The sequence below is a fragment of the Opisthorchis viverrini genome (genome assembly GCF_000715545.1).
Source record: "Opisthorchis viverrini unplaced genomic scaffold opera_v5_3, whole genome shotgun sequence".
NCBI lineage: Eukaryota > Metazoa > Platyhelminthes > Trematoda > Opisthorchiida > Opisthorchiidae > Opisthorchis > Opisthorchis viverrini.
Genome location: NW_008751659.1, coordinates 814,287 through 841,074, shown reverse-complemented (window position 1 = coordinate 841,074; position 26,788 = coordinate 814,287). Strand labels below are relative to the sequence as shown.

Genomic DNA, 26,788 nt, shown 5'->3' with positions numbered 1-26,788 from the left:
CGGTCAACCGTTGGGCGATCGGAGTGTGCGGTTTTTGGGGCCGACCTTTTCTAACCCGTCCTTCCTCGGGGGAAGGCAGCATCGCTGCTTGCATAAATATGGACATGCTGGTCGACTGGGGGATACACCTTACTGCCTTCACACTCCTGTCGCAGAGGACAGTACGACCTTACCCCCAGACCGCCTCGTAGCACGATTACTCGTAGTATGGGGTCTGGCTGCTCACCTTTGGCCTCGTGGCATGGGTTGCACCTTGTGGAAAGACGTTCCAGCCAGGGTGGCCCGCGGGGTCATTGCAACACTCAAGCCCGACCACCACGTCAAGGTGGCAGCTTTAGGTCGGGAACCTTCTGTCAGGCCAAGGTGTGACCATCTCTCTGCCTCCGCCCTTCTGAGTTGGGCATGGAAAACAGCACCCTGTTCGGCAAACGATGGGTAGGCATAAGCAACACATGTCCCAACCAACTCAGCTTCTGGCATAGGACATATTGTTCAGTGGGAGTATGCACTGCACAATCGAAAACCCGGTTGCCTCGTTATGGGTACGCCGACACGAGCAACGGTTTTGAGACAACGATTGTCGAACACCTGAAGGTGTCTCAGCTCAGCTTGGGCTTGGTATCGATTCGTCCGGGACCTGAGAATCGATCTGTTCGATGAAAATTTTTGGATGAATAAGCTGTGTTCTGTGAGTGATGGAGTGCAGCGGCAATCAGAATAAGAATGGGAAAGACTGAGGGCCCGGAAGCTCGGGTTTATTCATCCAAAACATCGACACTCAGAGCTTGAACGAGAAAAAAGTGATTTTGCAATGAGCGATGAAACGTTTGGAAAACAGGAAATTGCAACTGTTATAAGGGCATGGCCGTTTCCGGTGGCCGAAGTCTTCCCCATTTTCTGTGCTTTCATTGTCCACCAAAGCTCTCTGTCCTTACTTGAACTTTTCACTGTTTGGCCTCGTAGGGATTGTACAAGCTGCATGGAACTTGTCGGTGGAAGCTATCGCTTGTACTTTAATGATTACAAACGGCTTCTCAAGCGGGGCTCTTTGGAAGCGCTCATCTGTAGCACCATTTCGGTGCCTAGCCGCCATGCCCCCCAAAGGAAGCACGAGGGATGGGATACTGCCAGTTGCCCAAGCCTAGACAGGGAAAGTCGAGTGGCGGAGGTCGGATTCGAACCACGAACCTTTCGGTCAGTAAATTCGCGCTCTAACCACTTGGGCCACCTCGCTGTTTGAACAAGGATGTCTATCATAACCGCAGCAATAACATATTTTTACGGATTTCACAGACTCAGGATTCTGTGTGGTGGGTGGAATCGTAGAGCAGGATATAGGTTCGTTGCTACCATATAATTACCACTGTTTGTGGGCCAACTCGAGGAATCTAGCAAGTTGATGTGCATAGTCCAGAGCGAGTTCTCGCTGTTCTAGAAGTTTTTCGCAGATGGAAAAAACCGCCAGGCCGTTGGTTATAGCATCACACATGCAATCATCTTGATATTCAATTGCAGATACTGATCTAAACTCGATAATTATTTCAGTTTTCGTACGAATGAATTAGTATCTTGTCCGTCCTTTTGATTGTAGGTTTGTAGCTGGTAGCTTGTATATACAACGTTTCTGGGGCGGACATAACTTTCGTAATGTGTCGATTGTAAATTTATATTCGGTGTAATCAGCCAGTGTCTACGCTACGTCGCGTAATATCACCAACCGGTAATCTTGTCCTCTGCGCACAAAGTGGGGCAAGTCAAAACTGGCTTCTGCTGACGCCTTCCATCTGTCTTTGTGATGGATGTATTCAACTTGATGACCACACTTCCGTAGATGTTACATGTAAACAGATCGCGCAGACACGTTTGTCGCTTCCTGTTATGCACTTTTTGGTGTGCACTACCAACACGCATAGTACTCGTGGGTGTCACTTAGGCTTTTGCGAGGAAGCAGAACTTTTCTACACTTTAGACAGGTAACTACGACATAGTCAGCACCGATCTAGCCACCGCCATCCGTGGGTATTCCCGTTGCGTACTACATGTACCCGACGTTTTTGCGTCAAAGTCAGTTTCTTCCTCACTTCATCTTGATACTATGGTGTATTTGGGTCTTAAACATTTGAAATTTTCCATTCTATTTTCCAGCAGCACTCCAATTGCCAACGACTCATTCCTCAAAGCCAGTGATACAAATATTACATTAGTTCTTTTTCGCAATGGAGGCTCGACCAACTGAGGATTCTGGTGCACAGGCTCCAAAGCCAAAACGAACAAAGATTGCCAGGGTAATAATCCTGTCAACCTCGTATTGAAATTCCTTCCTTAGGTAAAAAACAAAATGCCAGCTGCCATTCAAATCACAGCTGAACAATTGCTTCGTGAAGCAAAGGAAAGAGAACTTGAAGTAACACCAAAGGCGCCCCAACAGAAAATCACAAGTCTTTCAGAGCTCAGAGATTTTCAACTGCGCAAACGAAAGGACTATGAAGACAATATTCGGAAAAACAGACTGGCAATGCAGAATTGGATTAAGTATGCGAAATTCGAGGAGAGCCAAGGCGAAATTCAACGGTAAGTGCTTTTCACATTTAGGCGTGCCACAATTGAGTGAAGCTCATTTCGTCGCACCGCTGTGGTGCTTGTATTTCAATTAAAATTTTCACATGCTAGTGAGGCCCATCTACACCGAAAAACCGTACAGTTGTTTCATCATTATTAGGAGGCCATTACCAACTCCAGGCAGTTTCTTACCCGCAACTTTTCTATCAGCAGTCTAACATGACCGTTCGGCTAGGAGCGGCTGATAAGCAGTGTGATTGACTCGTACTTGAACAGCAAATGGCGTCGTCTATCCTTCATGTCACGCATTCGCTTGTTGACTAGCTCCTCCAAGTTGGAACATCCACTCAACCTGTGAAATACTTCGCCTTTTGAGCCATCTACAGTTCACTGACGGTATGAGATCTAGCCGTATCAACTGGGATTGGTATTTCCAAACCTGAAGGCAGTGAAAGTCACAGGACCAAAGGTCACAGCATCCCTCCTACACAACTTTCTTAGCACTAGCTCACCCACACAGACTAACAGAAGGTTCAAATGAAGTTCAAGAGGAACCATTAAATGAACCGAACCAGAAGAACTAGACCCTAGGCAGGACCCAAACACATGTAGGTTTCCTCACCGACCCAACCCTTGTTCAACCACTCTAACACACTAAAATCCCTCGGCCGACACCCAACAGAGATTTAGCTTGACTTAGCTGATTGGTTCTCCTTCCGCCTTAAATCTCGATCAACCTCGGAACCTAGTCACTTGGCCTGACGAAGCTTTTGTGTCAAAAGCGAAACGTTGCCCAGCAATAAATCTACCGATTGTCACCAAACTTTTTCGAAAAGATGCTTTCTGTTTTGCGAGATATGACCGAATGCATCTAACCGTGTGACCCCCTTCTCACTGTATTTCATGAGCTGAATTTTTGTTCTGTACGAAGTGTACGGCGTTCGAAAGTTTATAGGAATACTGCTATCTCTAAGAACACGGGTAGATAAGAATCGGTCGCTTCGGCCGTATCTTTTTGACAAGCAAGCCTAACATACTTATTCGTCTTGTTTTCAGTCTGCCTGGAGACGAGACAGCTCAGTGGCCAGAGCTCAAATTTACTGACTGGAAAGTCCGTGGTTCTAACCCGGCCTCTGTCTCTGGACTTTCCCTGTGTAGGCTTGGGAAACTTGGCAGTATCCCAGTCTTCGTGCTTCATTCCAATGGCATGACAGTTAGGCACCGAAATGGTGCTGCGGATGAACGATTTTTTACAGTTTTCCTTGTTCTTCTATGCCATGGCAGCTCAATTAGCTGTTTGCCTGGGATTTATGAATTTCATTTAACATTTGGTATTGAAAGCCGCCCCATGGACGCAGACCAAATAGCTTCAGGTCTGCTATGTTGTATTCATTGTCAGACATGCACTGGTCGTTTAGTCGATTACATAGGCGTTCTTTCCATAGTTTGCTAACCGCCTCATCGTTCGTGCATATTGCAAATGGGTTCCTCCCGACTAGGCTTCTTGGTAGGCAAATTAGGCACCTGTAACACGTGATCGTCGATTCTTATCTTCTGTACATTCGAGCCTCTTTCAGGTTTCACCCGTACGCCTCCCACTCCCTTACACACGTACACTTTCTTCCCTTACGGCAGTGCCCGATCCATCTTTGAACGTGCATTAGATGTGGACTATCGAAATGTCGGATTATGGCTCAAATACGCAGAGATGGAAATGCGAAACAAACAAGTCAACCATGCACGCAATTTGTGGGATCGTGCTGTTGTCCTCATGCCACGAGCCAATCAGTTCTGGTACAAGTACACCTACATGGAGGAAATGCTGGGTAATATTGCAGGAGCCAGGCAAGTGTTTGAACGGTGGATGGAGTGGCAACCAGAGGAGCAAGCGTGGCATGCCTACATCAATTTCGAATTGCGCTACAAAGAGTTGGACCAAGCTCGAATGATTTACGAACGATATATCCTTTTCTACGTCTGTAGTTGTATGATCACATTGCCTAGTGTGTTGATAGGTTTGGTCATATGCTCACCAAATCATACATTTCCTCAGGCTGATCAAGTTTTTAACACTGTTACAATAGAGAACCTTTGCGGTGCTGTACTCACAATCAGTTATTGTATGACCTACATGTGGTAGTGGCATTTGGATCAGTTGTACTAATTCACCAGGCGTCAATACTTTGGGAATACGGTGATGCACAATGCAACCGAAATCTTTTTAGTGTCAAGCCAGAACTTGTCATCTATAACACGCAACTTTAACTGAGTGTTGCTAGGTAGTCCAGCTTTTTCGTAGTGTACTATGAGGGAGCGAAGACAGGACGGTGCACTTTGAGTGATGAATTTATCTCTAACCTTTACGGAACGCACATAAAGTCTGTTTCCTTAACCGAAGTATACTTGTCCTCGTTCATCCCGAGCCAAGGAACTGGGTGAAGTACGCAAAGTTTGAAGAACGGAATGGATTTGTAAATTCTTGCCGCCAAGTTTTCGAAAGGGCTGTGGAATTCTTCGGAACAGACAATCCTCAGGCCAGACTTCTGATAGAGTTCGCTCGTTTCGAGGAGCGACAGAAAGAGGTACGTTTCACACTGTGTTTAAACGTAACTTTCTGTTTTTCTCCTTTGCACTCTCTATTCGTGTTGGCTAATACGAGTAATGTTGTCCGACCAGCCCCACTTTTGTTCCAATTGTACGTTCCGTTTCGGACGTTAGAGGCCGATATTGTATTTCTCTAGATTACTGTTCATTTTGTTGGGTTGTAGTAGTCTGCCTTATTATCAGGACTCTCAAGCATGCCAAGTATTTCGTGATGCAACCTCCGTAGGTTTCTGTATTATCTCATACCTTAACCACTCGTAAGACTTCGTTTGATCCTTAGGGAATGAACTCACGTGCTACAGAACCAATCGTGCTGCTCTCATGTACCTGTTGAGTTTCTCATCTATTGGTTATTGTTTACTCGTGATTCATGCCGCAGTCTTCTTTTCCCTTCCCTCAATGTCCGACTGTCGTATCTTGCATTACAGCATGAACGAGCTCGTGTGATTTACAAGTACGCTCTGGATAACTTGCCGAAAGAGGAGTGCCAAGAGATCTACAAAGCCTATACACTTCATGAGAAGAAATACGGAGACCGACTTGCCATCGAAGACGTGATTCTCAGCAAGAGAAAGTTTCAATATGAAGAGGTAGGATTAACATTCCTCTAGAAGTTGTGCAGGCCTTTCGGTAACTGTCATCTTTACCTCAAATTTTACTCAATCCGGCCCTACAATGGGCCCCATAACATAGCATTCGTTTTTTGAGGCTCTTCGTTAGATTTCATCGCCCATTGTGTATGCAGAATACGAGGTTCAGATCAGTCTTAAACTTTATAGCTTTCGCCATTGGTCGTCGCTCAGAAAATGAAGCACAGATGATCCACGCACTGCGCTTTTTACAAGCAGTTGCCCCTTAGTTGCAGTGAGCGATTTATACATTCGAAGCGTTTCATCGCCTAGCTTACGTAGTCCCAATGCCCGATTTTCGGATCCCTATTCTCATAATTGTGTTTTATCAGTCACTTTTTGTTCGTCGTCTGTAGGAGGTACAAGCGAATCCCCATAACTACGATGTTTGGTTTGATTACGTGCGTTTAATGGAGGAGGAAGGATCCGTAGATCAGACGCGGGAAATTTACGAACGAGCAGTTGCGAACGTACCACCGATCAAGGTGAGTTTTGCGTAATCTACTTCTCTGTGAATGCATATTCTGAAACTTTCTGTTTCATGCTTAGGGGTCGTAGCAAGTGATACAAGGTAGTTATTAATGAGTTACGATAAAGTCATGCTTAAATAGCACTGACGCGCTTATGACGTGCTCCAGGACACAGATTCATCTCGATGATAGGTTTTCTGAGATATGGTGGTCGTTGGCTTGTTCGCTGAGCTGGGCAATTTGATTGCAAACGTTTCATCACCAATCGAGGTGACATCATCAGTGCGTTATTGTGGAGCGTAGTAGTGCGTAGCGGTGGGTTGGTGGTTGTGCTACCGCTACGCACTACTACGCTCCACAATAACGCACTGATGATGTCACCTCGATTGGTGATGAAACGTTTGCAATCAAATTGCCTAGCTCAGCGAAGAAGCCAACGACCACCATCTATGATACCTGAGCTATCAACATTTTCTGAGATATATTTAACTGCGGAAAGCAGTCTCAGGGTTGGTAGTTTGGCGCTTATCGAAATTTGCTTTAAAGTAAAGCGAAAAAATCTGTGGAACACTATGCGGTTGCATCGTTCTCGAGAACACTACACGGCATCTGTACCGCACCCTGATGGTGAATCAAGCATACAACTAGTAACACGAATTCGAGTGTCCCTTTTGCTCCGGATTACTGCTCAGCAGGACCGTAGGTTGATCCGTAACGGCGCAGTTGTGTTCAATGTACCGGAGTTGGTAGGCTCTCAAATGAGCAACTTTTCCTTTATTTTATTTTCAACTGAAATCAGCTCTATCGGTTGTAGTCGTGAACTGCCATAGCATTAAGCTTTTTTATGGACATTTGGGAGTCTCGGTGGCTGTCTCGGACTCTGTTTCACCTTACGATAGCTTCATGGTTATCTACTTTTACTACTTTGTTCAACAGCAGCAATCCAAACCCAGTAATTTGGGGCGGATTCGAAGCATAGGTTAGTGCAATCTCCATTCCGTTCTGAATACAACCGGGGTCCGGTCAATCTACATCGACCGTGTTCCTGTTCAGTTAGGCTTAAACTTATCTGCCAAACGACAAAAGCAACCAAAACATGACAATGACAAAGTTCCTATGTCGAGACTTTTGTGGGCGTCCCCCAGGCAATAGAGTTGAAAATTTTGAATTACTGTCCTTAGCTTTCCTGGATCGTAAAGGCCTCCGCTACCAGCTCTACGTAGAAGTGCCTGTGCCTCTATTAGGTACTACTGATCGTAGACCTCTAACTTCAATCATTCTCGACTCTTGAAAGCCATCCATAGTTTTCGCTCACCAGGCTGATTTTAAACTTTTTCGTGAGGCATTCTTTGGTCTCTCTGAATTCGATTTCTGCTTGAACAGTGCGTGAATTAATTTTTTCTAATGCGTATTTGTCGTGCCAACCCCCAATCCTGTGGATGTAGCGATCATTTGTCCCAAGTCGTCTCCCAACGGCGCCTCATTTGCCGCTCTTCTTCAGTTCGATAACCCCAATGATGATCTAACTTAGCTATGGAAACCTTGTGCTGGTAGAGTGAAACTGATACAGAAAGTGGCTGGGCTTGAATCTTGTGGTCAGGCATGTAGGATGTAATCGGTTTTGAAGGTGAATGTTTCACCCGCGCTCTTCCTGGTCAAGGATAACCATATTCATCAGGATGTCCGAGTGCATATTATTAGGAGCTCCGAATGGTGAATAGTTAGATACGTGTGAACACCACCACCGGATCAGCTTATTCAAGGATGATGCATACAACACGAAAAATGAGGTAGGGAATATCGAGCCAGTATGTCTCTTTCGAACTGGAAATCCGTTTACCTGCAGCACCGTCACTTGTATCATTTCGTTTGATTATCCTGTCGAGCTCGAGATAGCTCAGTAGTTTTGGTGCCTGCTTATTGCTTTGATGTCCCCATCAATATTGCATCTACTTGGAAATATCGGATAGATCAATTTAGTTCTGGAGTTAAGTATATGAAACTAAAGTGTACCCTAAAGTCCACTGCAGTTTCTGCTTGTACCACGGAAGTAACCTTCTGTGTCCAGAAGTTATTGCGGTTGGCTCCGGCAGGCCAACCAGCGATGATATCGTTTCGAACCGTTTATCTGCACATTCTCCGTGAAGGCTCGGACTATAGTGTTTTCCATAGGGAAGTCCGAAGTCCTTCGGGCACCGGATTTTGATACGTAAGCTAGCCACTGTGGCAGCTGGACGGCCGTCTTGAGCCTTGTTCTGTTTTCTGCTGTGTTTCTTCATATTTGCTATCAACGGTATAACCACTGATGTCCGGGTAGCTTAGTTGTTTTCCGGTTCATCATGTAGTGCCCTTGAGAATCGTCTTAACAACAGTGATTTGTACGTTTTTTTCAGATGCAGATTTGGACCTGTATGTAGCTTCAAGAACTCCTGATTTCCGCTGCTGTGTTAGTCCGAGAGCTCGCACGAATTAGAGTACATTGTTGTCGTGTGTGGTAATAAAGGCCTATTTGCCTTAGATCGATGGCTGAAGTCCACAGATCTCACTTGTGTGTCATTGTTCGAACAGCATGGACCATGGCCAAATGTTCAATAAATGTGTTGGCTGGGTGAGTCAGTGGGACTAATGCAGATAGTTCCGCCTCGTGTAGGGAAATATTCTGGTAACAACATGGGNAGGGAAGGAAATATTCTGGTAACAACATGGGATTTATTCGCAGGACTGGGCCTTGGGTTGTTGTGTACACTCGCAGCCCTGTCAAGCGGGTTGTCAGTGGAACTTACTAGACTCTAGACTGTAACGGTATACATAAGACAATGAAGTTATTTGTTTGTCTTTTTGGATAAGCAATCCACTGTCTTCGGGTGCCTCGAATCAATCCCAAGTAGTCACAGTTTCTAAATATGGGCTGTATGAACAGAGCAATTGTTCAGGATACTGATGGTAATATGTTGCTTTCTATTGTCCACGAGTGTAAGTTCATTCAAACATCCAGCCTTAATTCCTTTTTAGCTGTTGATTTTGACAAGTTCTGATAACTGCGATGTCCCGGTTCCCGGGACAGCACACAATTAGATCAACACCTATCAAGTCTCTTATGTGATATTCCACTTAGACGCTTCAGCATGTATTCTGATCTTCGAACTTACAAGTATGACAGTTCAGTTCAGTACATGCAAACCGAAATTGATTCATGTTCCTCGAACACCCAGTACTTCGATATATTCGCTAGTTGTTGATTGTATTGCTTTATATTTCAGGAAAAGCGTTACTGGAGGCGCTATATCTACCTATGGCTCAACTACGCCCTGTACGAGGAGCTTACCGTCGAAAATATGGAACGGGCCCGTCAAGTATATCGGTTTTGTCTCAAGTTGATCCCTCACCGCCGATTCACATTCGCAAAAATGTGGCTTTACGCAGCGAAGTTTGAGATTCGTCAGAAAGCCCTCACAGACGCTAGAAAGCTACTGGTAAGTTGAATTGTTTTGGCTCGCCGACACATCCAACGGAATTCTTGTATACTTCACGCGCTGCGTTTTTTTTTAATTTCGGTCCCGAGAAATTCGTAAATCCTAACTTTTATAGACCAAACAGGTGCATACAACTGTTGAGACCCCATGTTAACTTTGACTAATTTGGTCGACAATGGGTCACTCGCCTGTTATTCCATCTTGTCCTTTACTAGGGTTTGGGGAGCATGCTTCACTTGGAATGTAGCGCGGAAACAATACATAGTTTAGCCAGTGCACTCAACGTTGCAGGTTAGATTATTCAAGTTAGATACCACCAAACATATATTCTGTCTGTCTCGTTGAAAATTTTATTGTACTAGTTTCCATAACATGTGGTGCATGATCCAGAGACGCCTCAGATCACCCGTCCAAGTCACATTTCAAAACCGTATGACCGCATAGCTTGCACCAGTTATATGCAAATAGGTGGATAGTGATAGTGTGGAAATGAATCATGATCTCTGGATTCACGTCCAACTACTCCGTTCAGCTGTGGCGTCCTTTCGGTGCTTAACTGCCTTGCCACCAGAAGGAAGCACGAGGGCTGGGATACTGCCAGATCACCCAAGCCTAGCTAGGGGAAATCGAGAGGCGGAGGTTGGGTTCGAACCAGAGACCTTCTGGTCAGTAGATGCGCGCTCTAACCACTCATCATCATCATCACCATCATCGACAGCATGACATTAGTGTTCAACACCGATGCTCTAACCACTGATCTATCTCGCCTCTGCTCTAATCCACGAATAGTGTTGCCTCTATTTCAAATTGACGAAGTCCTCGCCAGTATCGATTTGAACACCAAGAAGGAATAATTAGAGACCGCCTAGCGTCCATCTGGGCAACAATGCGTCAAGCATGGATGCATAGTTGTATCTGAAACAACTGTCCGTTAGTCTAATCTTCAATTCGAAATTGTTATATTGTATGCGAGATTCGTAGCATTCACGTTCATAACACGTTTTAACAGTTCAACTTCTGTCCTGGGGCAGTTATTCTGGTGCTTTTCCCCCTTATTGCTGTGGACTCACCAGAATAATTGCGCCAGGACACAAGGACTGTTCAAACGAGGGCGATGTGAACGTGAAAGTATTATGATTTTCACTAACTCACGCCGTCAAACTCAGAGAGAAGCCGTAGTACAACGTGTCGCATGCCAATTCAGCTTTGCTAAGAATTTAGTTGGATCACCTAGTAATGTGAGGAAGTCAATTTCCTAAGCGGCTTCTTGTTTTCTGTCATTCTGGTTGAACAGAACCCTGATGACTAGCTGATTTTGCTTCAGTCATCCAGTTTTCTCCAATATAATATGAAACACTGTATCATGAACCGCACACTGACTTGTTTATCACATGTGCTCGCCATTTCACTGGCTATATAAGTCCATAACTGTATCGCCTTTCAAACCTCCAGGGTGCTGCTATCGGTATGTGTCCAAAAGACAAATTGTTTCGTGGATACATTGAATTGGAGATTCAACTGCGCGAATTTGATCGATGCCGAAAGTTGTACGAGAAGTTCCTAGAGTTTTCACCCGAAAACTGTACAACGTGGATGAGGGTAAGTGTTCTACCGATGCATCAACTCCCCTATCACTGTACTAGTCGAGAATTCTGAACCTGTATCACATCATAGTTGGTAAGACCGTTCAGATTGGAATACAACTTATCGTATGTTCTGTGGTAACTGATATCTATGGAACCAACAAATTTGGAAATCGTAGACTTTTTCGACCGTCATGAAACGATCGTCTTAGACGGACAAGATACGGTATGATGAAGTGCGTTTTCACTCCTCGAATGGTGACAACTGAACTGCAATACAATGACTCTGGATGCACTCCAGTTCTGTTTGGAGAAAGAAAGGATGTGTGACTGGTGCATCCCTTTGTTAATCAATACACCAAACTTCTGCGCAGTTTGTCTGTTCTCCACCGATGACTGCGTATCGGGCAGAATAAAGAACTCCGAAACCATTCCACGCAGCTTTTGCCAAGATGAAACAATCATCCAAGTCAGTGCAGTAGAGGGGAAGTATATCGCAACATTTCCATCCGCGCGAGTAAGCATGCTTTTCTGAAAAAATGGAGATCCACTTAGCCTTCAAATGGATCTGAATGAAGGTCTTCCAGATTAACCGAACTTTTCTTTGTTTCACAAAATTACAGTGAATCGGGACTAATAACTTTTCAACGTCATGGTAGTGACCTACAAGAGCGATTTCTTAAAATTTTTATATGCTTCTGCCCCCCCTGATAATACCACCCGATCGCAACGTGAGAATCCGTTATAAATGCGTCATTCTTAAGTAATAAGTGGAAGAGGAAAGTAGCGTACTGGATTGTTGGTATCTCTCCAGCGAAGAAGTGTGGATATGCTGTTCCATCACTGGTCTCCAGTAACGTGCGTCCATTGATTGGAAAGATGGATAACTTGACCAAATAATTGCAACGTAGAGAATAGCACAAGGCTGGCTGCACAGTGATCTGGACATAGCCGTTCAGATGAGTTGCTACGGTTTACTCCAAATGAATTGTCCCATCAGCTACCATAACAGGAGTCGTCAATTACGTAAAATGAAATTGTTGCTGTTCTGGTTTGCAGCAAGGCTTTTCCCCATCAAGTGTCTGATGTTAGATGTGAGCCCTAGTTCTTGGATGACCATCAGTCCCATGTCCCCGCAGATCTACCACACTTCCCCCTACACTTCTGTCTTTCATTTACCATCCTCTTCAGTCTTTCTGTACGGCGTTGGTAAAATACTTAGATCGATCTCTTTGCGCACTTTAACCTTGCTNTTCCCTACACCTATTGACCTCGTTGACTCCCTCACAATTTCGTAAGCCTAGTTGTCTTATATTTTTGCAAATAACAAAATCATATTTTTCGTGCGCTCGCTTGCTCCACTGGGTTTCTGTGGCTATTTCTCCTGGCGTTTCTTACAAAGATGTATTCCAAGTACAATCAAGACTTTCATGAGCCTGAACAAAGAAATTGTTGGCAAGGGAACATTATCCCCTCAGCTAGCTGAGGTATATAATATCCACCACGGACTTTTCCATTTTCTGTGGTCACGGTCCTTCCATACACCGTGATCGTTTGACTAGCTACCCTAGTCTCTGTCTTGATCTGTGTTTATCCTTGAAAACAATTTATGTACAAGCATATTTTTTTCTGCGTTTCTCAGTATCTTCAGAGGCTTTTGAAGGTTACCTAGAGGTTAGCAATTTGACGTAGCAGACTGAAGTGGAGATAAAACTAATGAATGCAATATACCCCCGGGTACTAATGTGGCTCTGTTGCCAAATGTTCATCGCAAGCTACTGACCTTAGCAAGCTCGTCGCAAAGTTCTTGGTACCCTCAACCTTTCCATTATATTGAGTGCGGCCCACTAAGAATGTGACGATATGGTCAGCATAGTAGATGATGTGGGTTATAGGTTATTTAGACGACTTAAGCCTAATAGAGCTAGCGGTCAAGACCCTCTATCATCCATGTCACCCAAGGAATATGCTAACGTCCTCACTGAACTCGTTCAACCAATGTCTTTGTGATGGGAAATTGTCGACAGTTGGGATATGGCAAGGATAACATCGGTACGACACTAAGGAACCACAAAGCCTGAGCATTAGCTTGCAAATCTACTCTTCTAAAAATGCTCGACAGAGTGATGCAGACTTGCTTGCTTACTGAAGACTCATACCAGTTTGCCCGTCCACGGACTTGCTCTTACTCAGTTGCTTTTGGATTGTACAAACGCGCTTGGTGGCATTGCTGGAGCTGCTTGCAAAAAGTGGGGCTGAACAGAATCTGCTTAGGGCGATCCGTGACTTTCACTGAGGGTAACAAGGAACTCGGTATCCTTGAAAACATCTGCCTTGTAGGAAGATTACTGAAGCACATCTCTAACTGCAGAAAAAATACAAACCCACCGTTGGTTTTCTAGCCAACAAACAATGGCGATTGCTAAAAATTTTGGCTCCGGGTTTTCTCGGGTACTCGACACCCAGTTCATCCCGTCTTGCCTGATGCCTTTTCTACCTACGGAAGACAGATTCATATTTAGTCTGCTCTTAATGAAATCCGTCGTAATTCTGTTTTATGTCCCGATATCTCGTTGATAGTGTGTCAAAGATGAATCGTCTGCAGCTTGTCCTTATCCTCGTTTTCCATATATTTATGTATTTTATTGGTTTTAAAGTGTTGCCTACAACTACTGGACCTAGTTGTTAATTGGCATGTTGATACTCACACTCGTTTGCGTAAAGTCCCCCCTGACTGGTCGTCTTCCAAGAGGTGAAGACAGATGATTTTACCCTCGTGGAAGTGGGGCAAACGGTTACTTCAGTGCTTTTGATTGTTTTGAAGTGTAGTACAACACAGTAAAATGGGGAACGCGCATGATTCATCTGAATGAGACCTATCTGAATGTATTCTGGCTACTGCTGCTGACAGTGATCATGCGTGTCTTTCTGGGTCCTCTGAAATCGCCTATTCACAAGATTGATTGTACTGGAAAACTGAACTCTTCAACTTGTTTAGGATCTTGCTCCTTTGGTTCGACTTCCTCCTTTGGGAGCATAATCAATTCGCAATGCTTTTCTGAAGTTCGCTAAACTCTGGTGTGATCCATTTCCACCTAATCCTAACGTGCGCTGAATGACCGTGTTTATTTGATGTATGAAAGGCATGACTCGATACAATCAGTCCAGCTACTTGCTTATTACTAGCTCCTCCAATAACACCTGTGATATGAGCGTCCAAAATAGGTGGGCAACTTGGGACGAATGATCCTTGTCTGTTAGTCAGTGATGTAGTTCCTAAGGTGGATAGGTAGGCGGATTGCACCAAGGCATCTGAATGCAGTGTCACAAGTGGACGGATGACACATGCTGGGTCCCACTGGCACGAGATTGAAATGTTGTACGTAAATCTGATAGTTGTATGTTGTGTCACTACTTCTTACGCTCTCATAGAATCCCCTGTCTCTAGCTACATGCACTGCGTGTCGTTTTTCCTTTTCAGTACGCAGAGTTGGAAAGTTTACTCGGGGAAGTCGACCGTGCCCGTGCTATATACGAGCTGGCTATCAACCGGCCACTCTTGGATATGCCTGAATTACTTTGGAAAGCCTATATTGATTTTGAAATTGAACAGTACGACTGGGAACGCGCACGTGCTTTATATCGGCGACTGTTGAAGCGCACACAACATGTAAAGGTGAGACAAACTTCCCTCACCGGTTCTCTTGCTTTTTCATTTCGGGCGCGACGCAGCTTAGCGTAGATACTAATCCTGTATGGGTTCCGATCCTTGTTTGTTATCGTGAGAAAGCGGAGACTAGATTGTCTGGAGACCCCTACAAAAATACTGACTGGTAGGGTATACTGACAAATGCACTTGAAAGTCTTTCTCATTGAGAGGTTCACCAGTGTATGTGAGCCTTGTAGCTGCTTGAATGAAAGACTTTCAACCAAACCCAGGAAACTGGAGTGCCGGGTCATGTCAAACCTCTGTAAGTTGGATGGTACACCTTGGACACCATGAGTTTTCCACCTTTTGCGATACATATCGTTCCAAATATTCGTGACTGAGTGACAGGAGACAAGTCGGTGTTGAAGGATCCCATATTCTGTTGACAGGCGAACAGTGGAATCCGAGTGCTTCGCTAAGCAGTATCAGCTGCCTGATCAGTCCAATTTTTTTCATCAACCTAGTCTGAGCATAAAAAGTGATCACTCAACTGTAGTATATTGTAGGCATCATCAAGGGTATTTTGCTGGAGTGAACGTGTTTCCTAATGACTTTGGTTTCTGCTCTAAAGATCTCATTAAAACAACGGCTGTCTCAGTTCTGAAACTTCGAAGCTAGTGTTTTCAGCAGATTGACCGAGGGTACCCAAAGTGTACTAAACGCCCATCAATAAGTTACAACGCATTTACAACGGAGTCCTCTGGACGCGGGATTGGCAACTGGCATTCAGCGGATGCTATTGAGTCCACATCGCCCGATACTTGATCGGCCAGCGGCCAGATCTTTTGGCCAACCACGTGCGCGTCAAACTTACAGACTGTTGGTAGCGCCTAGTTGCTTGTCGTAAGAGATGGTTGGCCTATTATTCCGCGCAACACCTACGGACGCCTTTCTGAGCACCCTCTGCAGTGAACGTCAGTGTCGAGTCCCAAGATGGGGCTTCCTACCAACTGTTTAAGGATTTTCTGAGTTTGTGAACTTTGTCATCTATTGAGGCGCATGGCTCGGCAAAAGTACTGGAAATAGGTCAAAAAACAAGCACTGAGAAGTAGGCAAATAGGCGCTGATCTATGGCATGTCGGTGGGTGCGTCATAGTGAGTTGGAATTAGCTGATGACAGGACGAAGCAGGTTTGTGGGTAGGCAGTTGCCAGCACAACTGTTATCAACTAATTGACCGCATCATACGAGTGAAACCACCGAATGCGACGATGTGAAATTAGGTGGTTGTAACAGTAGCCAATCTAAAGAAATATAGGAACAAGACAATAACCGGAGTTAGGGACAAATTCAATGCGGTTGTTAGTGTCTTGCATATGTCCAGAAACTAACATCGCTTACAAAATACACCAAAACCTCCGGACTTGTGATCGGAAACACGCGCCCCAAGATGGTTTGTTCATCAAACTCCAGCGTGATCCCGAACTTCCCGCCTGAAACAGATCCAACTAGGATCTGGTTTCCCTAATGGCTTGTCCGTGTTTGCAAACTAGGTTTTTAAAGATTCCGGAAACTAATCCTCTGTATCTTGCGAAGGCCAAAACCTGTTGTTTTTCAGTTCACCGTCGCCGATCCGAATCTTATAAACTCCGGTTTCCCACCATCGTACTTCTCTATGTCCTACAGAAAATCACTCACCTGAAGATCCTTGGATATGGAGTAACGCAGTGTTTCATTTGATTGCTATTCAGGTTTGGATCAGCTTCGCTAACTTTGAGCTGTGTGCGCACAATACACTCACATTGGATGACCTTGACGATGGTGCAGAAGCCCACTTGAAGTCAGCCAACGTGGACAAGGAAACTATTATTCGAGAACACAATGAAAATGAAGTTAAAAAAGGTGTACTTCGGACCCGAGCTGTTTACCGGGAGGCGAACAAAGCCCTTCGAACTTGTGAGGACAAAGAACAACGGGTCAGATTATTGGAGGCCTGGAAAGAATTCGAGGTGAGTTTGCATATCTGAGTCTACATTTGACCCCAGTTGTCTTCTTGCGTGGCTGCTCCCTCTTTCCCCTTTCACCTAATAAAGTTATGATACTATCGCTGTGGCCTGATGACATGTTTATCGACGAACGATTGATGAATAGACCTTCAAGCTATCCCTTATGATTCCTCCTACAGTAAGGTGCAGTGTGTTTTTTATTAGTATTCTGCTCATTCTGTGCACATTTACTTCCATTCAAGGACGAATACGGGGACGCTGAATCTCAAAAGGAAATTGCCAAGCTCCAACCTCAAAAAGTTGTTCGCAGTCGTCGACTGGGTGATGAGCGAAGTGGTTGGGAAGAATTCGTGGAATACATATTCCCTGACACAGATGCAGAAAAACCAAATCAGAAGCTTCTGAGTATGGCTGCCAGGTGGGCTGAACAAATGAGTCGGAAGCAGAAAGCGAAAGCTGAAGACGCAGACTCTGATGAGTCGTCCGAAACAGAAAGTGAATCAGACAACGCGGACAGCTTGCAAGGCGACGAGGACGACAATCGGGTGGTCGATCAGGATGAGAACTGGTCTGGAGTATCCAAAAATCGGAATCGCGAAGAACTTCAGCTACCAGATGATGATAGTGATGAAGGTTGATATTGATGCAAAGTCAAACTTGTACAGAACCCGTCTTGTGTATAAAATTGAAACGTCAAAAATTTAAGTGATTTTCACTCTGGTTGATCATTTTAGTAGACATAGGATTTAGGTACATACGCTGGTATAGTTCAAGGGAAGTAACTGGAGATAGGTCAGTGGTCAAGGCGTGAAGCTACCAGCCGGAAGGTCACTGGTCCAAACCCAACCCATGCATCTTGATTGCTCCTACCTAAGCTTGGGCAGCTCGTGCTTCCACCGGGCAGCATTATAGCCAGGCACCGAAACGGTACTGCAACTGAACAACTACTAGTTTAGGAGAAACTAGACTGGGTTGTGTTGGATAGCCATGCTCTGTTTGTTATGAACATGGGTGCTTTCGGGTTGCGCTCACCGGAGAAAGAAGAATAATGGCAGGGAACAGCTAACATCTGAAACCTGTATCTCGAGGCTCTGCCAAACAGATCGAGTACCGTTAGAATGATGTTAGGAGAAACGGTCTTTTAATGTCACAGCCTAGGTGGAAGACTGCTGTCGGCACGTAACCACTTAAGCCAGCGTAGTCAGGTGAGCGGAGGAACTAAGCTATAATATGAAAATTGTTTATTCTCACCAGTGGAGCTTCAATCAATCGCACTCGTGAAGTGTGAACATTCCCAACGGACACCAGCGGTCGACAAAAGGAACACATGATTGCTTCATTAGCTTACTACATACTTAAGCCTTAGAGATGTCTAACTCACTCGTTCGGTACTATTCTACTCAAAAAGCGAGTAAGATATGCTGTTTTCTGGGAATTTTTTGGTATCCTTGTAGAAATCTGTATAAGGTTAGTTTTCGCTAAATAAGTGGCCAATCGCCTGAAATTCGGTAGACTACGAGATTGTCCTGCCTTTCGTTGGATCGAGTAAAGATTTCTTACTGTAAGTTGTACGCCCTTGTCTTCCGACGAGGTTTCACCCCTTTTTCAAAGACAAGAACACATCTGATGTGAAATGGGTTACGAATATATCTATTTATACAGAATTTGTGGTTGGTGCAGGACAAATATCCTCTTTCGGTAACCATTCGACCGTCATAGAGCACTGCAATCCGTTAAAGAAATACCAATTGCCGTAGGGAGCACCTTTTCCGGTTATTGCCTGCAGTTAACGGAACGGAAAACATGTGTGAGTATTCAATAGTAAAGGAGAACTTGCAGGATTTACCGTAGTAGCAATAAAACGGCTAACAGGCTATATTCATAGTACACAGAATAAGTAACACCTTGAATGACAACAATTCTACAGTGGAACGGAAATCCCAAAATGGCGAAAATGGATGGGTGGATATTTACAAGGGCCTGTGAAGGGAAAGTGTGGATTCGGTAGGATCGAATCCAGCTGTCTTCAATGAGTCGCAAACGTGAATATTTATGCGATTGGCTCTCAGTATACTGTTGGCGCCAGCAGAGAGCAGGTCTTTTTAAAAGAATGGGTAGAAAATGTGGGCAATTACCTCACCTACAAGATCAAGGTAACCAGAAAAGGGTCGTTGGTTAACAGGAAGAACAATGTAGAGAAACGGACCGAAACTTGAAGAACAGCTGCGTTGACCAAGTCACCGCAGAAACATCGTCAGGTCGTGTCTTAATCGGGCTGTTTTCAAAAATTTTCCAATCAGGATGCGACTTCGGCGGTTTGGTCATCGTCCCATAGCCGATTAAAAGGCTTCGAGACATCTAGACACAAAACCGGTTTCACCGAATGGGGGACAGTGTGGCGATGGCGCGTGAATCCGTATTGATGGTTACTCAAGAGGCTGTAGTAATTGGATAAACGAAAATGATTCCACAAATTTAAACAAAATCGAGGGCTGAAGATGGCTGAGCCGGGTAAACATCAACGCAACGGAATAGGTGGGGGTATATAAGAAATCTTCCGTAGATGGGAGTACACAAAAAAGAAAGGACGAGATGTGGTCAGAGCGAACGCTGCAATACATACGGAGCGGAACGGGGGGATACCATTCGTACGGATGTTAAATGTATGCACTGACGAACAGCTGTAGCTGAGACGGTGGGTGATGGATTGTAGTTTGGGTGCGAGCTGGAAGACGCAAAGGGTAGGATTTGAGGTGAAGCGCGTTCAGATCTCCACTGGAGTCCGAAATAAAAGTGCAGCAGAGAAAATGGAAACCACCAGCAGCTGATTTTCAAGATTCCCAGTTGGCGTATTGGACAGCTGAGCGGGATTACGAGCAGAAGACACGCAGCCTTCCCGATGATAGTAGTACTGGAACGGCATCGATGACAGAACCCGAAAGAGATGAAATGGAGTAATGATAACGTTTATACATCCGGTTTTTTCTTCTGACAGCTCGAGGGCATGAATAAGTAAATCGCTTCCAGGATAAGTGTTTGTCGGATTTAGAAAAATGGAGTACAAATTGGAACATTGCATCATTAGGATGCTCGAGAGATGAAGCAATAGCAGTGACAGGTTCAGAACAGTTGCGTGCCAATTCGGTCAACAGACAAGTAGAACCAAGAACCGGAGACTGTGTGAGAGGGGATGGAAAGTAAACGCTGACGGTTAATAACACAGGGGGTCCGGAATGCTTATGGGGTATGGGATCAATTGAATACGGTGAGGTATGGGCGGTTAAGAAAAGATCTAGGGCCCGCGGTCAGTCACTGTCAAATTCAGAAATTCGGATTAGAGAGGAAACGAATTTGGACAAAAACTTGGTAACCGCAAAAATCACAGTTGCGTCCGCATGGAATGAGAAAGCTAGCCACTCAGAGTTATTGACAATGAACTCTTCGAGGATATAAAATTCAACGGCGGAGTCGGACAGTGGCCTTTGGGTGAGGAGGACAGATGAGAGAAAACCATGCCCAGTTAGCCCCACATCTCAGAACGAGATTTGGAATTTGAAAGCATAGTAGCAAAATTTCAGTGGTGTTTGTTTAATGAGCGGGAGATCGACAACCCCAACCAGGGAGTTGGAGTGACGAATCACAAGACCGCCACACGTTTGGAAGTTGTATGGCAGCGCGAGCGACCTGTTACCTCGTGTACTGAATTCGTTCCAAGGTGGATGACGGGTCCCAGTCAACATGATATTTAAGAAATCCTCACACACCTAATTGGTCTGAGGCCAACACCTTCGCAGCATGCAATCCATGGACAGCTTTCAAATAAATTTATCACACGGGCAGAATAACAACCCAATGTGAAATTTAAGCATCTGATTGTCTACAAAATTTAGGTAACCTAGTCAGAAAGGATAACATCCCTATGAGAAGTCGCTACTGTGATTAAACACTGAATGGCTTCAACGGACATGTTAGGTTCTAATTAAGAAGAAAAGGATCAGTGGATCCAGGACTGTAGCAATGGCTGTGTGCGAAAGTCTCGTTTTGTAAGGAACGGTGTGCGAGAAAATTCACAAAAACATTCCTAACTAACTAACGTACCCGAACAATCTCCTGCGCCACTACGCCACCGAGTACTGCATTAACGGAGGGCGACGGTGCACCACAACAGCAACTGCGATGAAAAATAAGAAAGGATCATGGAATAGCGCCCGGAAAGCAGTGTATTCGTTCAGAATATGTCCTGGGACAATTATGCTGATGAGTTCACACCAAAAGGGTGTGAACTGTTGAGATGAGTGATGTGAACGTGAATTCTGTAAATCACGCAGCCGATTACAAATTCGGCTAACAAAGCCGGCTGAAAAAAAACGCGTAAAAGTGAAATGGGTCACATACAACAAAGACACTGTGTTAGCTAAAAAAAAAGGGTCACTTACGCAAACTCTTCGTCGGATAAAAACCCTGAATCAACTCCGAGTGTCGCTGAAACTGAAGTCCATACCGATTTCAGAAATTCGACATTAAGAGGAAGATCTGCAATCGTGCATCGACGAAGGACTGTGAACCGAGGAAAACAGAGAGACTGGGTAACTGCAAGGTGATGGATGGGCAAGTAATGATTACCTGCATAAAGACTACACATCAAAAGGTATTGCCATTTAGCCGATAGTTAACCGTCGGCCAACAAATCAAACCAAACTCTATACCACAGTAGTTGGTATCCACTGACATCCCCGTGTTCAAACCGGGTCCACACTGACTACAACCATTCACATTTGCAGTTTTTTGGATTCGTTGAACAGTACTTCAATTTCGGTGTTGCCGAGCACTCAGACTATAGACCAGAAATATGGTGGTTGCTGGGATACGACAAGCGACTTACCTGGTCATCGTTTTCGCCCATCCAAATAAGCCAACCGAAAATCACTCATATTACCGGGCTCAAGACAGCTCAGTGGTTAAGGTGCGAACTTAGTGTCTGGAATCTCCGCTGTTGGAACCCAACCCCGACATCTCTACTGCGCCTATCTAGGCTTGGGCGGCCTGGCGGCATCTCAGACCCCGTGCTTCCTTAAGGTGCTATGACAGCTATACATCGAGAGTGTTGCAGTTGAACAACTATTGGTTATGTTACCTCTCATGTTTTCGGGTGGAACTCCTTTTTTTTACTTGCTTATTCCCGATTCTATTCAAGACAAAATTGCTAGCCTCATCAGTATTTCTTCACCGACCGACAACATGCAAACACTTTCACCGCCAGGAAGTAGTGTCTCTTGATTCATTCGATAATCACTACCAAGAAGAATGTTCGCCGGAGCCTGCTCCTTCTGCCAATAGTCCTCAATCGAACGACACGTCCTTGCTCACAGATCAAGTTACTATTGTAGATTGTGGAACTGCTGCCTTTTCATCCTTTTCCAAGAACAGCCGGATTCTGCTAGTCTCTTTCTTTCCTAAATCATATAGACTCCAATTACTTGTGTATGGTTTTGTATTGCATTACATCGCTTTCACGGAGGGTCTCTGATCATGGGTCCTTCTTTCCACTATAATCCACATTTGTGTAATAAACGTTCCTGCTCTACACGATATCCTAAATTGATTGCAGGCTGACGCATGAAAAACTTAAGGGTAGCAACATCAAATCAGGACATTCTTAAGAAAGGCAACAGAAAGCTAGAGTTAACTGGAGGTATCTATTGCAATCAGAGTTGAATTCAGTGATAACGAGTAACGAGGATAACATGACCAGTGGCACTGATGCTCCAGCTCCGCTTCCCTAAACATGACAATGGGGCTGACCCAATGGTAAACTTAGTGTCTAAGTAAGAGTCTAAAGACCAGTAGATGTCAAGTAAAGACGTCCTGAGGGATGCGCGATACTTCGTGTTTCAGGACAGAAAATGAAACATCCTTTTGAATACCTTAATTTGTCATCGGGGCACCTCCATAGTCCTACAAAATCTTTAGGGTTCGTCAGATCATCCGAAGGATTTTATCGAAACATCTCACAAAAATGCTGGGACGAAAAAATTACGGAATAGAGTCTTGTAAGGGTTACTTCGATTTCCAAGATGATATCAAATAATAGTAGTATCAATGAGAAAATGTGTCCGTCAGTTTTCGGCTGAAGTTCTCAGTGTAACCAGCAACAACTTACCTTCCAAAAGGAGAAATCCTTTGGGCATGGATTTCGGACTGAGAGATGGGCATGTACCCGTGCTGCTCCACGTCATATCTAGACAGTCTTGTAAATCGGAGTACCGTGCGACCTTGTATGAGGCAAAGGGATAAAAAAAGATCAGGAAGTTCGAGTAGATGTATTCGACGTCGCTTCGGTAAAATGACAGCACTGTTCAACTCACAGGGTCATTGGTGTGGTGGTAACAGGTGAATGCATGTGTGTAAAGCCCGGGTTATAGGTGTACCGCTGCGCCCGGAAACAAACGGAATTGCAGGAGTACAGATATTACATGAACCAATTAATAAATTTGCTGCTCGTGAATAATCAGCTTGTTAATCCGCCACTCACCCACTCTTGTAATGGATACGTTATTGTCACGCCAATGGCCAAGAGAGTTATGACCGGGTCCCGAAACCGCGAGGCAACTGGTCCTCATTTGGCCAACAGAAATGGGTGACCAGCAACCACCCTCAGGTGGGTGGTGAATCAGATCCACACGGCAATTCTTGGTTATTGGCTAAAAATTACCCTTGGTAACCGCACTATCCTTGGGCTTTAGGCTTATCTGAACTAATCATCGGCCATCAAGGGGAAAGTCGAGCAGCAGTGTTCTCACAGCCGGTAGATCAAAGGACACTTGTAAAAGATATGCTAGACCCTTATAACAAAACAGATCGTAAAGTACCAGATACCGCTTTGATCACAGTTTAGGGAAGGCAATCATGTAGTTTTAGTGAAAGAGCCAGCCACACAAAGCCTGTCGGTGAACGGACAGGTGGGGACTATAGCAAGCTTTTTGGATGGACAGTCTGCACCCACTAAACTAATAATGACCCGTTCGTAAGAGGCTGAAAGCACGTGATCAATTACCGCCGACTCGGCCGACCAAGTGTTTCATACAAACGACAGGGTAGTATTGATAGCCCAAAATGAGCCGTATTTCACCACATTTTCCCCATGGGGGTATGATTAGTTGGCATCCAGAACACCTTCTTCTGCCAAGAACACTGAACTCAGAGCAAAGGTCGACACAGAAGGCCAGCATAGAGCCGAGTGCATTGCTAAGTGCAGGTGAGTTATGCTGCCGTAAGAAACGATGAACAGGAGAGGGAAGATACAGTCAGGTGCACCGAAAAGTGTCAGTTATCCTAAGCGTGAGGACGAGATAATGATCCGTAACATCAATACAGTGACGTTTTGAACGATACGGAATACTGTACGACAAACCAAGTGTCAAGCTAACGAAACACCGGGGGAAGAATTTGCCGATCAGTTTCTCTTGTGACGCATCTGCTAAGAAACCGTAAATCATTGCGCATTAAGTTATAATGGACATATGCTGCAAACCGTTCATCTATAGGCAGCAGGGTTGTTGGCCGGCTGCTCCAGATAGCACAGTGGTCAAGGCGTCAGCTTACGGAACAGTATGTCCCTGGTTCGAGCCCAACATTAGTATCTTGATTGCTACTGTCTAGGCAGTATTCCAGCTCTCGTGATTCCTTCCGTTGGCATGTCAGCTAGGCATCGAAAGGGTGCCACAACGGAACGATTTTTACCGGCTGACGTCCCTGGTTCGAGCCCAACATTAGTATCTTGATTGCTACTGTCTAGGCAGTATTCCAGCTCTTGTGATTCCTTCCGTTGGCATGTCAGCTAGGCATCGAAAGGGTGCCACAACGGAACGATTTTTAGCCGGCTGACGTTCTTCGTTCGCGAGTGAAATATGTGCGATTTGAATCCCACAATTCGTGAAGTCTTGGATTTCCCCCTTCTCATTAATAGGGAATTAGTAAGGCCAAAAAACACTCACTTTCTTAACGAAAGTAGACTCAGTTCCAGAAGCGGCTTGAGATTTCTTCACCCCAGTCGCGGAGGGAGCAGGACGTTTCTTTGGTAGCACTTCCTCTCTAAAATCAGAAAATCGACGTGATGGAGTAGCTTATAACCGCAAACACCTTGTGAGACAACAACATCAACAGTATGTTTGAACGCAGAAGGATACTGTTACCAAAAACGTGAGGCGATCGTCACTTTTCCAGGTACGGTTACCATGAATACTTTGTTACCGCAGACAAAACCCCAAACAACCCAGTTAAAAATAGCTTGAGTCAAAGGAGAGAGGCTTGAATATGTCTACATGAGGGGTACAGTATTACATCCACCAAGTGTTTAAGCGTCATGAAGTGGAGTTAACTCCTTCGATAAACACTCATTAAATGCAGAGGTAAGACGACAGCTGCATTAGGGGAAACACCAGTGCTAAATAGAAGAACGCTTGAAATGCCCTTAAACTCCTCCAGTTGTGGAAAGAACCGTCCTAAGGACGGACAGACGTCAACATTGATGCCAAAATACGAGGAAAGTCATTCGTAATGCAGAAACCACGGAAAAACTGACCGAGCGAAAGAATGAAAACACAACACTCTCAGTGATTTCCCGGTGTATAAGCCAAGCTTAATGTACAGACGCGCATTAGCTGTGGGAACATACCAGAAACTAACTACTTGGTTAATTCCCTTTGAAATAAACGGTTGATGTCCAACTTTCACAGCAATCCATGCGGTGAGAACGTAAACCATGTCATCTAAAAATAGCTGAGTGATCGAATGAAACAGTGGAACAGCAAGAATCAATACCTCGTAAACGTTGAGAGCGCTTGGAAAGGTAATTACATTAACTTTTAGTTCGCCACGTCGAAGAGCTATTTTAATTGCCAAAATTCCACATGAACTCAACCTACGCCATGAATTCATGGTAGCCGAGGTCCAGAAAAGCGACGCCGAAAAAAGCCATTGTGGAAGCAAGTACAATATGGGCTCCAGGCACTTGACCAGTACTTTTGCGTAGGTTGTTCTTTAGGGCAATCCAGTTTGAAATATCGCTCTCCAGACAACTGGATGTGAGGATTACGACATCATAGGTGTGACCTTCTTGTATTGGGTTATTGCAGCCAGCTGAGAGCGCTGATACACGAACCATTGAGTTAAGGGCTTGAATGCGTGGTAGTGCAGCAGTGGAACGCTTCAGAGAATAATCAGCGGGAATGGGAGCAATTACCGGTTTTCCAACAGCTTCACATGGAATCAGAAAGTTGCACGAAACATCCTCTTCTGTAGCTAAAACATCATCTACAACTGTGAGACTCTGAATGCCCACAAGGACTAGATTTTTTGCTAACTCAGCAGCAAGAGGCGTCATGCCTAACAGAAGAATCCGTGACCGCTTCAGTCGATTTTGGGCCTCGACACCCCACAGGCGTAGCTGCCGATCATACAATGCAGCTTCCTCCTCGGAGATACACACTTCGGTTGAACTGACCATTCCAAAAACTGAAAACGAGGGAAAATCGTGAAAATTATCAAAAAGAAGACACCAAAGAGAATAACCAAAGTGCCCCTGATTAGGAGTGTTTTCTACTGTGGTTTTGTAGGAACGTGTAAAGTTAACCGATCTCGGGTCAACTGCAAACGATATAAGCTGCTTGAGAATTCTGGACGCTCGGTGCGCACGCTATGTCGTACATGTACTCTACTTGGTAGGCAGTGTATCACATTTAACCCCATGTTTTCCGCAACCCGATCATGCCACAAAATACTGGATGAGCGACTTCAGACTCCTCAAGTTTATCCTTA

At 44.8% G+C, this 26,788-nt stretch overlaps 3 protein-coding genes across 3 annotated transcripts; 1 reads left to right on the top strand and 2 right to left on the bottom strand.

The window, feature by feature from the left end:
- Window positions 1–1,536: 1,536 nt before the first annotated feature.
- On the bottom strand, window positions 1,537–8,541 carry T265_00299 (hypothetical protein; the record flags this gene model as incomplete). The annotated part of the gene is made up of 4 exons (XM_009164044.1): window positions 1,537–1,690; window positions 3,597–3,829; window positions 6,411–6,678; window positions 8,318–8,541. The coding sequence occupies 4 exons, from the start codon at window positions 8,539–8,541 to the stop codon at window positions 1,537–1,539; spliced, it is 879 nt and encodes a 292-aa protein (XP_009162308.1).
- On the top strand, window positions 2,217–17,668 carry T265_00300 (hypothetical protein; the record flags this gene model as incomplete). Its single annotated transcript, XM_009164045.1, has 11 exons — window positions 2,217–2,285; window positions 2,327–2,571; window positions 4,195–4,488; window positions 4,958–5,141; window positions 5,592–5,753; window positions 6,149–6,277; window positions 9,523–9,735; window positions 11,188–11,334; window positions 14,800–14,994; window positions 16,718–16,975; window positions 17,215–17,668. The coding sequence occupies 11 exons, from the start codon at window positions 2,217–2,219 to the stop codon at window positions 17,608–17,610; spliced, it is 2,292 nt and encodes a 763-aa protein (XP_009162309.1).
- Window positions 17,669–18,611: 943 nt separating this feature from the next.
- On the bottom strand, window positions 18,612–26,477 carry T265_12510 (hypothetical protein; the record flags this gene model as incomplete). The annotated part of the gene is made up of 6 exons (XM_009164146.1): window positions 18,612–18,752; window positions 21,071–21,143; window positions 21,409–21,529; window positions 23,133–23,244; window positions 24,967–25,063; window positions 25,897–26,477. 6 exons carry the CDS (start codon window positions 26,475–26,477, stop codon window positions 18,627–18,629), a joined length of 1,110 nt encoding a protein of 369 aa, XP_009162410.1.
- Between the last annotated feature and the right edge of the window lie 311 nt (window positions 26,478–26,788).